General features: G+C 44.4%; 1 protein-coding gene across 1 annotated transcript in view; it reads right to left on the reverse strand.

Moving 5' to 3' along the window:
- The window catches only part of cpne7 (copine VII), a 190995-nt gene that overhangs the window by 38325 nt on the left and 139664 nt on the right, over positions 1-13006 (reverse strand). Inside the window, exons 9-10 of the mRNA XM_078544786.1 lie at positions 9205-9264; positions 3877-4010 (exon numbers count right to left, since the gene is read on the reverse strand). Of these exons, the coding sequence (XP_078400912.1) occupies positions 3877-4010; positions 9205-9264 (194 nt within the window). The remainder of the gene's footprint in view (positions 1-3876; positions 4011-9204; positions 9265-13006) is intronic.

A 13006-nucleotide genomic window follows, 5' to 3' on the forward strand; every position in this document is an offset into this window, starting at 1 on the left:
GGGTGACTTTCAGTGGCCCCTCTCCTTCCTATTGTTGGGTCCCTCATCAGGCACTGAGTGCCTGACAATGAGGGTCCACCCCCAACCCCCGCCCAGTAGGCTGCTGGCAAACTCAATAGGGTTTGCTTGGAAGCCTTCGGGTGGCACAGGAAAGCCATGAGATTCTCATTTAATCTCTGAGCCACTAATAAATTCTGGTGGGCTCAATTATAATTGGTGTTAATTGGCTCATTAATGAGTCTAACTGACATCCCACCACAATGGGTGAGTTTCCAACATAGGCCGCTTCCTGTCTCCAACTTAATAGCGGGAGGTTTTCCTGCCAATGGGAGAGTGACATGCGGCTTTTCCCGTGATTAAGTGGGCCCAGCCACCGTGTTTCCCGCCACAATGGGCTGGATTAAATTCCGCTCAATGTCTCTCACTTATTTAGAGGGTGGGTATTGCTAATTGCCATTTTGCTAAATTTCTTAATTCAACTGTTTTTACTTCACTTCTGAAATGTTGCACGGTTATTAAATATTATTGCCTAAAAAGAACAAATCTAGGTTAGTGTCAACCTGAGACCATTTAGTCCAACATAAGACTGATATAGGCTACATGATAGAATTCGTGGAATTATATCTTAAATAGAAGAGCGACTATACTCAGCAACATGAATGACAATTTGTAAAAGGCAAGTGTCTCACACTGTGTTCATCATACTTGTAATATCCGTAGCACAGAAATCAAACAACTTGCATTAGTATGTGAGTTTTTATATAGCCAAATGTCTGCAGGCATGCACAAGGGATTGGCACTTAATAGAAACCATGGGAACAAATTATCATATTTAAGTAAGCAATGAAAGCAGTGCCACTGTCAGCTGTGGCTCAGTTCATAGCACCCTCGCCTTTGAACCAGAGGGTTGTGGGTTCATGTCCCACTCCCGGAAACCAAGAACTGTGATTGTACTCGAAAGAGTTGCAATCTGTGACTGTTGATAACTCGAAAGAGTTTCCTATGAAGAACCCCGTGGCTAAAATGCACCGAGGGTTGGCATGGTATGCAACTGTAGTGCAGCTGCAGCCTTAAGCCTGTCTCCTACAATGAGAACTTCTGGGGATGGTAATGTGGAGTGGCGCAGAGGACAATCCTCTTCAGAACCTCCGCATGCAGCACTACCCCCACTTTATCTGCAGAATCATCTCCGCGTCTTTAGTTTCCTTTCCCTTCACTTTGCCGGTTACTTCTTAATCTCCCGCTTCCCCAGTGCTGGCTACAGCAGAATCGTAATGTCAAAATTTTTTGGTCGGATATGGTTTGAGTGCTTTCATCATTTCGCTCACCTAATTTGATGCCTATTTTTAATTGTCCCCACTCTTATAAGTTTCACTTGTACACAATCTTCCACTCTCACTACTGTGCTGTCCACATTTGCCCAATACTGCACCTCGAACTTTGAAAAATATTTGCTGTTTCTTCAGAACGTCTCTATTCAACATTTGACGGTCAGTTTGAATCGTTTTCTCACATCAGCCATAAAACATTTGTGAAGCCGCTGTTCCAGCATGTTCACCTATGCACAGAATGAATAGATGGCAGGAAGGGCACTGTGAAAAAGGCACCGATTATACCAGTTGTAACTCACCAGCATGTGAGTTGCGCAGTTCTAACACTCACTCCTGTCACTGAGCTGTGCCCTGTTAATAATTCGTTTTACTTAAGCTGTGATTCCTCATCCTGTATTTTCCATTGTACCTCCCTGTGACAGAATGGCCAAAGTCTTTAGGAGAAAGTATTGCCATAAAAGGTAAACAGGTCCTGAGCAATTAACTGTGCTTTACCAGATTAACAAGAAGTATAATTGGTCCAATTTAGCTGTAACTGCACTGGAAGATATAGTGCAGAATGTTCAACTTCAGCAGGGGCTAAAACTTCAGTGGAATTGAAACTTGGGTGAGGTGTATAACTGGTCAACCCACCACCACCTATTTTACACCTCCAATGAAGGATGCATCCATGAAATAGTAGAAATTATGCCAGGTTAATTTTTCCCTCAAAATCTTAGCCACATCCAACCTGAAAGTTTTACTAATTTATGGTTCATTAATTCTAATGCATCTTTTCATCTTAAATATGGATTTTGCACTGTGTGTGCCATAGCTGGAGGCTATTAGTGAGGTGCACTGGGAACTTAATGGATGCCATTAGCTATGTTTGAAACTTAAAATGGCAGTAGTCTAACATCCCAAGGGGGGGCCAGTTAGCTCACATGGCCAGCATGTGGTTCTGAATAACACCAACAGCGTAGGTTCAATTCCCAGCCCGGCTGAGGTAGACTTGGGACCTGCCTCCACACCTGCCCCATGCTTGATGCAAAGTGGTGCCCCTCAGACTCTACAACCAATTGTTTCTCTCCAATGGAGACAGATGCCTATGGTCCCTCATGCACTATGGCTAATTACTTATCAACCTAACATCCCTTGGAGGAACTCATAAAGGGACATTGTCGTCCTTTAAGATGAGCAATTATTGGGTAACAATGTACATGGCCAGCCGTGGGAAAAACAATTATCCATCATGGCGGTAAATGAGTGCCTTGAAAGGGAACTCTTCTAATTGTATCTTATGCAAAATTCCTTTGTCCTATATTTTAATGGAGGTGTCACCCCATTAAAATAAACAACCTCTGTTAAGCTAGCAAAAAAATGAATTCACAAGCATGTGAACATATGGACAAGGAGCAAGACTAGGCCATTCAGCCCCTCGAGCCTGCTCTACCATTTAATAAAACATGGCTGATCTGATAGTAACCTGAAATCTGCATTCCGCCTACCCCCGATAACCTATCACCCCCTTGCTTACCAAGAAACTATCCACCTCTGCCTTAAAAATATTCAAAGACTCTGCTTCCACCACCTTTTCAGGAAGAGAGTTCCAAAGACACACAACCTTCTGGATGAAAACATTTCTCCTCATCTCTATTTTAAATAGGCAACCCCTTATTTTTAAACAGTGACCCCTAGTTCTAGATTCTCCCACAAGAGAAAACATCCTCTCCACATTAACCCTGTCAAGGTCCCCTGAGGATCTTACATGTTTCAATCAAGTCGCCTCTTACTCTTCTAAACTCCAGCAGATACAAGCCTAGTCCATCCAACCTTTCCTCATAAGACAACCCACCCATTCCAGGTATTAGTCTGGTAAACCTTCTCTGAACTGCTTCCAATGCATTTACATCTTTCCTTAAATAAGGTGACCAATACTGTACACAGTACTCCAAATGTAGTCTCCCTAGTGCCCTGCACAACTGAAGCATAACCTCTCTACTTTTGTATTTAATTCCCCTTGCAATAAATGATAACATTCTATTAGCTTTCCTATTTACTTGCTGAATTTCATGCAAATATGTTAAGCACACTTAAGCAAATATTTTGAAAAATCTAATTTCATAGGATCTAGATTAAATATTAATCTTCCAGAATTTATACATGGTTTCAAACTATTGTCTATAAATAGCTAAAATACAGTCCAATTGTGGAAAAATTCAGGAGAAGTTCCAATAATTTCCATTTTTTTCTGTAAATCACGGGGATTTTGCAGATTTTTCCTCAATTGAAAATTTACTATTCTATCTTGTTAAGCGGCCAAGCTGCTTTGTTAATAATTCTAACCCCAACAATGCAAAATTGGGACAAAAAATATAATGGGAGGAAGTAGCACAAAAATTCAAACCAGGTGCAATATAAGTGTTCATTATTTCTGTACAGCTCAAATGAAAGATAGTTGCTTCTCTTTATTAAAAATGTCAACACAGCTTAATGAACACCGTTACAACTATTAGGCTGCCAGCATGTGAAGTGAGGTTGTTTTCTAGCGGATGGTTAACTGTACCTGTCATAGTCTTGACATATTTCACCGACAGAGATCAGCGCTTTCAGATACTCATTGGGCTGGTAGGGATTGATGTAATGCAAGGAGCAGCTGTTTCGTGGGTCTCCATTTGAAGCTGTGAAGTCAATGGCTACCTGAAATAGAAGGTGGCAATTCATAATTAACAGCACCATGCTCTGGATGCTACATTTCTTCCAAAGCTCATAGTGATGCACAATGTTCTAAAAAAAGCACACAAAATATGTCAGCACCATTACAAGTCTATTGCAGCCACAATATTTGGTATGAACCACTTGTTAAAAGAAAAGAGAACATTGAAGTCAATATCTACAAAATACATAAATATAGAGATCCACAAACAGATTACACAGAGTTAATCAACTCTCTTGACAACTCTTTCTCCGGTACATCGATGATTACTTCGGTGCTGCTTCATGCTCTCGTCGGGACCTAGAAAAATTGATTAATTTTGCTTCCAATCTCCACCCTTCCATCATTTTCACATGGCCCATCTCTGACACTTCCCTTCCCTTCCTTGACCTCTCTGTCTCAATTTCTGATGATAGACTGTCCACCAATATCCATTACAAGCCTACCGACTCCCACAGCTACCTCAACTTCAGCTCCTCACACCCCACTTCCTGTAAGGAATCCATCCCATTCTCTCAGTTCCTTCGCCTCCGTCGCATCTGTTCTGATGATGCTACCTTCAAAATCAGTTCTTCTGACATGTCATCCTTCTTCCTTAACCGAGGTTTTCCACCCACGGTCATTGACAGGGCCCTCAACCGTGCCCGGCCCATCTCCCGTGCATCCGCCCTCACGCTTTCTCCTCCCTCCCAGAAACATGATAAGGTCCCCCTTGTCCTCACTTATCACCCCGCCAGCCTCCGCATTCAAAGGATCATCCTCCGCCATTTCCGCCAATTCCAGCATGATGCCACCACCAAACACATCTTCCCTTCACCCCCCCTGGCGGCATTCCGTAGGAATCGTTCCCTCCGGGACACCCTGTTCCACTCCTCCATCACCCCCTACTCCTCAACCCCCACCTATGGCACCTCCCCCTGCCCCTTCACTTCCTCTCTCCTCACCGTCCAAGGGCCCAAACACTCCTTTCAAGTGAAGCAGCATTTTACTTGCATTTCCCCTAACTTAGTCTACTGCATTCGTTGCTCCCAGTGCGGTCTCCTCTACATTGGAGAGACCAAACGTAAACTAGGCGACCGCTTTGCAGAACACCTGCGGTCTGTCCGCAAGAAAGACCCAAACCTCCCTGTCGCTTGCCATTTTAACACTCCACCCTGCTCTCTTGCCCACATGTCTGTCCTTGGCTTGCTGCATTGTTCCAGTGAAGCCCAACGCAAACTGGAGAAACAGCACCTCATCTTCCGACTAGGCACTTTACAGCCTTCCAGACTGAATATTGAATTCAACAACTTTAGATCTTGAACTCCCTCCTCCATCTCCACCCCCTTTCCGTTTCTTCCCCCTCCCTTTTGTTTTTTCCAATAATTTATATAGATTTTTCTTTTCCCACCTATTTCCATTATTTTTAAATCTATACCTGTAATGCCCTGTCAGTCTTTCCACCCCACCCCTACTAGAGCTGTACCTTGAGTGTCCTGCCATCCATTCTTAATTAGCACATTCTCTTAGATAATATCACCACCTTTAACACCTCTTTGTTCCTTTGTCTGTGACATCTTTTGATTATCTGCTCCTATCACTGCTTGCTTGACCCTACAACCACACCGCCCCCAACTTCTCTCCTCCCACACACCCCCCCCCCACTTTAAACCAGCTTATATTTCACCCCTCTCCTAATTTTACTCAGTTCTGTTGAAGGGTCATGAGGACTCGAAACGTCAACTCTTTTCTTCTCCGCCGATGCTGCCAGACCTGCTGAGTTTTTCCAGGTAATTCTGTTTTTGTTTTCGATTTCCAGCATCCGCAGTAGCTTTTTGTTTTTATCTCTTGATTACAATTTCATACAATTCAATCTCTTTATTGGTGCATAATTGGTCAGAAAAATCTGTTGATTTCTGGTTTCTTTTTCAGTTTGACATTATGAGGATGTTTTTTATTATCTGCAGATTAGGCAAATGGGTGGTGGCCAGCATGCACCAAGCACACAATGGCAGCGCAAGCTCGAACCAGTTTCAGCTGCCAATGCTGTTCAAGCACTTGATTGGCAATTGGTCAATCCGAAAAGGGTGGCAAAGGTAGGCCTGTAAAATTGTGGTTGAGGGGGTGGGGGGCCAAAAACTGGACACGGATGGACTTGCAGTAGTTGGGAAGATCTGTATGGCTGCACTCTTTCATTGTTGGTATCACAGGGTGATCACCAGACTCTATGAGATCATTAAAGGAGTAGCAAGTGCAATGGGTTGGCAAAGAGTTTTTCTGCGCTGCTAGATACCAGCAGGAAACTTGTGACTTTAGTAAAAGACTGCTTTTTTGAGAAAGGTGTTGCTCTGTGATTTGCTATAGTGTAGCAGGAACAATGAGGGCACTTCAATTGAGCGTCCTTGGCAATTCGCTTGCTGTTTTTGTTTGTGCTCCTGGTGCTTTGTCTTCCTGTGTCTGATCTTCTGCTTCAAGGTTGTCAACAGCTGCCTCTCCTTCCTCTCCTGGGATCTTTACCTCTAAGACTTTCTGGAGGCTGTAGAGGACAAATCAGGCTACCACAATTCTTGAAACAGTGATAGATTTTCTTGCATATGCAAGCATTCCTTCAGCATTCCCACAGTTCTGGCTCTGACGTGGCATCACTGAAATGGTGCAGCAGTGGGGGGTCATAGGTCAGGGGAGGAATAAGATAGCCTTCATTTCCCATGGACTCTCATTTGTCCCTGATTTTGAAATCAAGCTAAAGTGTTCAAGTACATAAGTACATACATGGTGGCAGCTCCAATCACTTTTAAGTGTTCATATGAAAGAATTGGTAACTGTAAATATACATCACTTGAATGTTTGGGGAGTGAAATTTCTTCCTGTTGATGTAATGTTGAACATTGTCAGATGGGGCATTATCAGCCATATGAACAAAGCTGATCGTCCCAGCTACCCTAGAAAAATCCTGCAATTCTGTAGCCACTTACAGTACATTCATTCAGTTCTTGGGACCACTTTCACCATAATTAGGTAGCCTTGGCAAATTGAGTATTAGTGACTTGCTTGATGCAAGTGTTAAAGCATGTAGTGGGAATCCTCAGTAAGTTCTCAGAATGTGCAGATCACATAAATGTTTAGTGCTGCAACATCTCTGTGCCTGATGCATGGTCCTCTGGTGCTCTGACTGCAGCAGAGGACAGAGTCCTATTCTAGGTAGAATTGCATCCCCCAGATACAGCTCTATAGAAATGTTTTAAAAGGGTTGACAGAGCAAGACTTGCAGGCTCTGACCCTTCTCAGATGTTACATGATTAAACAGGATGGATGTGGAAAGGATGTTTCCTCTTGTGGGAGAATCTAGAACTGGGGGTCACTGTTTAAAAATAAAGGGTTGCCCATTTAAGACAAGGATGAGCAGAAATTATTTCTCTCAAAGGGTCAAGCGTCCTTGGAATTCTCTTTGTCAAAGGGCCATGGAAGCAGTCTTTGAATATTTTTAAGGCAGAGCTAGATATATTTTTGATAAGCAAAAGTGTGAAAGGTTATCAGGGGTAGGTTGGAATGTGGAGCTGAGGTTACAATCAGACCAGCCATGATCATATTAAATGGTGGAGCAGGCTCAAGGGCCTGCTCAAGTGGCTCTAATTCGGATGTTCATATGTATTTCCCTGTACAGCTTCTTGTGTCATCTCCCCTTCCTCCAAGAGATGGATAAATTCCCATTGGGAACCCCCATATTATAAACTATGGAGCATGGTACTCAACATCTCCCAGAGACAGAATCCTCTCCAGAGGATTAAAATTTCCAGCTGAAGGTTTCCGATGAACAGGGAAAACAAAGGGTGAAGATGATTCGGCCAAAGCAGAGTTATTGCCATAAGATTATTTCTTCAAAAAAACTATCAGCAGTTTGTCTCCAAGACACCACAACATCCACCTCTATCAGCTGATCCTGGCAACAGCGCTAGCTTTCAACGTGTACTGATTAGAAGAATAGAATCAAGGATTAGCCGAGGGATGTCATCCAATCCCAATCCGTCATTTGGATGTTTGCACCATTCATTGAATAGATGTTTCATCCAATGACAGAATTTGGATGTAAGTTAAGTGGGGCGGAAGCCTTGCAGATCCAAATCCTACCCTAAATTTCCCTTTTTTTGTTCCAGCAAAAAATTGCCAGCATTATGCCCTCACTCGCCTGTGGAATTTTAGGGCCTATGTACACATATTGGAATTATCAAATGAGGGAACTTGTAATGGTGTAGGTACAGAAAAGGTTCCAGATTTGCAATACTCTCTAAGTTAAATTTCTTTCGCAGCACCCTGGTCAAACTTGATGTCATCAATATGAAGCAATTGTGCAAAGGGATGCAACTAACCACTTAATATTCACTCATTACTGTAAATTGGAATTACACAACCTAAAATGGAGCAGCCATTTAGAGTTGGCAAACATCTTATGGCAAAAAGATTTCAAGGTAGATTTGTGAAGAAACTCAGAATTCGGCCTGGTCAATATAAGATAAAGACAACTTCAAAGAAGGTTCATGGCTGCTTGAATCTACAAGTTTAGATCTGATAGCATTGTTGCCAATATGGAAAACCCTTACAGCATTAGTGATCTTACTCTACAGCTGTCAAAGGCATCAAAATACTTTGCAAAATGCTTTTGCTAGATGCTCCCACCATTGTATTAGACTGACAAAGTCACAGCTTTGTGCTGACTGAGCAGGTGCACTTACAGCCCCATTCCACAGTGTAAACATGGCCAATTCAGCAACAACAGAAGTCTTTCTATAGCTAAGTAATGCCCTTGGTTCTGAATGAAATTAATGTCCGTTTAGTTAAAGCTGGGCTGCAAATCAACAGCTGCTCCTTTATGTTTTGACATGTCAAGAACCAGAATTATTTTTACCTTGCAATTCTTTTCAACTTTTTTTCTTCTTCACACAACAATAATTTCAACAAAAATAAATTAAAATGCAAATATTCTACCTTTTTTATAACTAGAAAACACTTGGTTTGGAAACCAGGGATTGCCGGAAATGTTACACTTCTGGAGGAATAGTTAGTGTCAAAGGAAAACCTTTGGCAAACCCACACTAGATGCCCACTTTCTACAATATAAAGGTTATCAGTCATTCATCTTCGAGAGATAAGAAACATCATCACTGGGAAGTGGTTTTAAAAGCATGATAGCTATTCACCTACCGTAAAGTGAATCTGACATCCGCCCATTATGTAATCCAAAAAGGAATAGATCCTGTGCAACTTCAAAACACAAAAATGCATAGTTAGTCCATGGGAGCTGAAGCCAACCATTTTAAAACCATGATTAATAACTTGGCATCTCCCCTGAACAAAAAGCTATCATCCTGTGCACAAGATTGATAAATGTCATTTATGCACGTTAGATCATGTGCGGCTCACTGATAGCTTTTAATTTATCACTGAAGAGAACGTGAGGAAGCTCATTTCATGATGAAACTGAGCAAAAGTTTCCTTAAGAATTTATCTTTAAGTATGAAAATAGGTTTCGATTCAGTACCAGTCCGCAGAGAGGCCTGAGGAAGTTCTACATCATTATAATCATCAGTTCAAATATTATCACAGTTGTAACCTCCATACTTGTTTGAATCCAACTCTGTCCAACAAAAAGTTGTGATATAGCTAAGGTAGTCTATGTTAAACGGGATTTGCAGCTCTTATTACTGATTTTCTGATAACTGTAGAGCCTGAGTAAAGTAAAATAAATTAACTAGGAAGATCACAGAATTTTTACAGTGTAGAAAGAGGCCAATCGGCCCATCGAGTCTGCACTGGCTCACTGAAAGAGCATTCCATCTAATCCCACTCCCCCGCCTTATCCCCATAGCCTTGCACATCCTCTTTTCAGATAGCAATCCTTTTGAATATCTCGATCGAACCTGCCTCCGCCATCCTTTCAGGAGGTTCGTTCCAGACTCCAACCACCCTCTGGGTAAAGAAATCTTTCCTCGCATCACTTCTACTCCTTTTGACCATTATTTTGAATCTGTGCTCTTTAGTTCTTAATGTACTCTTGAGTGCAAACAGTTTCTTATCCTGTCCTTCCACTCAGGATCTTGAATACCTCTGTCAAGCCTCCTCTCAGCTTTCTTTTCTCCAAGGAAAACAGACCCAACCTTTCCAATCTATCCTCATAGCTACAGTTGTTGATACTAGGAATCATTCTTGTGAATCTCCTCTGTACTCTCTAATACCTTCACATCCATCCTGAAGTATGGCGCCCAGAACTGGACGCAGGACTCCAGATGAAGCCTATCTAGTGTGACCTCCTTACTCTTGTGCTCAATGACCCTAGTAATAAAACCTAGGATACCATATGTTTTATTAATTGCTCTCTCAACATGCCCTGCCACCTTCAATGACTTATGTACATATAAACCGAGGTCCCTTTGTGCCTGCACCTCCTTTAGAGTTTCTCCCTTTATTTTATACTGTCTCTCCATATTCTTCCTGCCAAAAAGAATCACCTCACGCTTCTCTGCATTGAACTTCATCTGCCATTTTTCTGCCCAATCCACCAATACATCTATGTCCTTTTGAAGTTCAAGGCCTGAATGTTATCCTTGGCGGGCGCACACGATTGGCGGGCTAGGGAGCGGTCGGGAACTGGCCCCCATCCACGATTGGCCCACATCTGCGATTTCACGCTGGCTGGCCAGTTAAGGCCCGCCCAGCGTGAAATGTGTCTTCCCAATGGTCGGGAAGGGCCGGGCGGGGACGGGGGCCTGTTGGGCACCGGGTCCAATGGTGGCCTGGCGGCCAGTTTAAAAATGGCACAGGCAGCAACTTGAAGGCTGCCAGGGAAGAACATATCTTCTGCGTTCTGGAGACCGAAGCTATGGCCTCAACAATGGCTGGAGATGTCAGGTGGGAGGGCAGGTCGGGTGGGCACTCCCCCCCCCCCCCCCCCCCCCCCCAGTTTTCGGATGAGTATCTCACGGTGCTATTGGAGGAGGTGGTTGCCAGGAGGGACACCCTCGTCCCCAAAAATTGAAGGAGGAGGCCACTGCAACAGGCAAAAAAGCTTGGGAAGAGGTGGCAGCTCAGGTCAGCAGCCATGACGTTGTGCAGCACACATGGGTGCAGTGCCACAAAAGGTTCAACAACCTACTGCACGCAGCAGGGGTGAGTACCATGTTGGCATGGATCAGTGTGGTGAAGTGTAATGTCTGGCTGTCCCCCTGTGGAGCTCAGGGGTGTTAGAGCCTGAGTGCCAACTATCAATGACATCAGAGCTGGCCAAAGGGGTGAGCTCTGGCTGCTTGGACTGAGTGCCTTGCGGCTCAAGGGCCATAACTCAGATGTGCCCTGCAAAGTGTTCCTCAGGTGGGGTTGGCCAGACTGCAATGGCACTGCAGGTAGAGAGTGGATTAATCAATGCTCCTCTGTCATTTCAGGAGAAGATGAGCCATAACAACATTGAGAGGTCACGGACCAATGGAGGCCCCCCCAAACCTCCTAATCCTAACCAGATTTGAGCAGGACAGCTTCGAGCTGGAGAGGCACCATGCATCGCATTCAGCTGGTCGCAGAGAGGCTTGGGGTGTTAGATAAAGGTAAGAGTGCAGTGCACAGAGGTGAGAGTTTTAGATGGTGTAAACATTCTTGTGCAGTCCCATCACTGATGGGAGCCTCAAAACTGGAGTCCCCATTAATCATTGAAAGACAATGGCACCATGATGCAGATCTCTATTGTCTTACCAGGGTTCCTGGCATGCACAGGGACAGGTGATGACTTAAACTAATGACATGTCCTTGTTTCCCTTAGGTTCATCAGCAGCCACTCAATCGCAGGACCCCGAAGAGCCACCTCTGATGACAGAGGACTGGCGGGCTTCAGCTGCGCCTGTCACACCTGCTCTCTGAACCAGGCACCAGTGCACATACCAGCACCTCGGTGGGCGTTAGATCTTTGGCTATAATGTTGGAGCATAGTGGTGAGGGCACTTCATTCTCACTTGAGGTGCAGGCAGAGACAGGGTGTCCAGGGTGCCAGCAGTTGGAGGACTGCTAGAGACCAGGACGATACTGAGTTGAAGGCAGATGATGAGCCTCTGGAGTCATCCATTAGGAGACAGATGCTGGATGTCCAGCGGGATATGCAAGAGGATCTGGCAGAGATCCATTGAGGGTCTGCGTGCCATGGTCTCTGTTATGGAAGGGTCCATGCAGAGCATAAGCACAGCGTTGACCCTTATCACTGAGCGCACTGCCCCCCCCATTGAGACAGTGGTGACTCTTATGGAGAGGCAGCTCCAGGGACAGAATCAAGGGTTTCCTGGAGTTGCGCTCGGACCTGCAAGCCCTCACACAGGCAATGATCTCAGGTGGTCAATGTCAGTGTGGGAGATGGGTGAGGCACCCAGTATCCCAGCTAGGTGCCTGTCCATCAATGGCGAGCAGGGAGGTCCAGAGCGACATTGGTGCACAAACTGCCTATTGTTTCTGCAGGCTCCTCTCAGGGTGCACTGGATGACGGCAGCAGCTCCTCCGCTCCTCTGCCAGTGACTGTGGCATCTGATGAGGCTGAGATGAATGGGAAAATGCCAGCCTTGGCATTGGCTGCTCCCTCCCAGGCAGGGCCAGCACAGGCTCCATTGGTCAGATGACAACCACCAAGGTTATCAAGGCCAACAGGACAGCAGAGTCAGCAGACTATCTCCAATGCCACTGCAAGCGAGGCGGGAGCACCAAGACACAGCACTCATAAAGGCACCATGAGCACAAGAGGGACAGGTCACAAGTGACCTTCTGTTCTGTAATGTTTTGTTTATGGTTTACTGGTGTGAAAATGAATGTCAGAAATGGTAATGTTAACTTGTTTTGATTGTGAAAATTACATGAATTTTGTTTTTGTCATAATGGCCTGAGTAAGCTTCATCTTTTTTTTGGTGCAGGGTATGTCAGTATGTAATGCTGGATGTGAGTGGCTCTAAATGTTATTGCACAGGCACTGAGTGGACTT

Source organism: Cetorhinus maximus, chromosome 6, assembly GCF_964194155.1.
Source record: "Cetorhinus maximus chromosome 6, sCetMax3.hap1.1, whole genome shotgun sequence".
Lineage (NCBI taxonomy): Eukaryota > Metazoa > Chordata > Chondrichthyes > Lamniformes > Cetorhinidae > Cetorhinus > Cetorhinus maximus.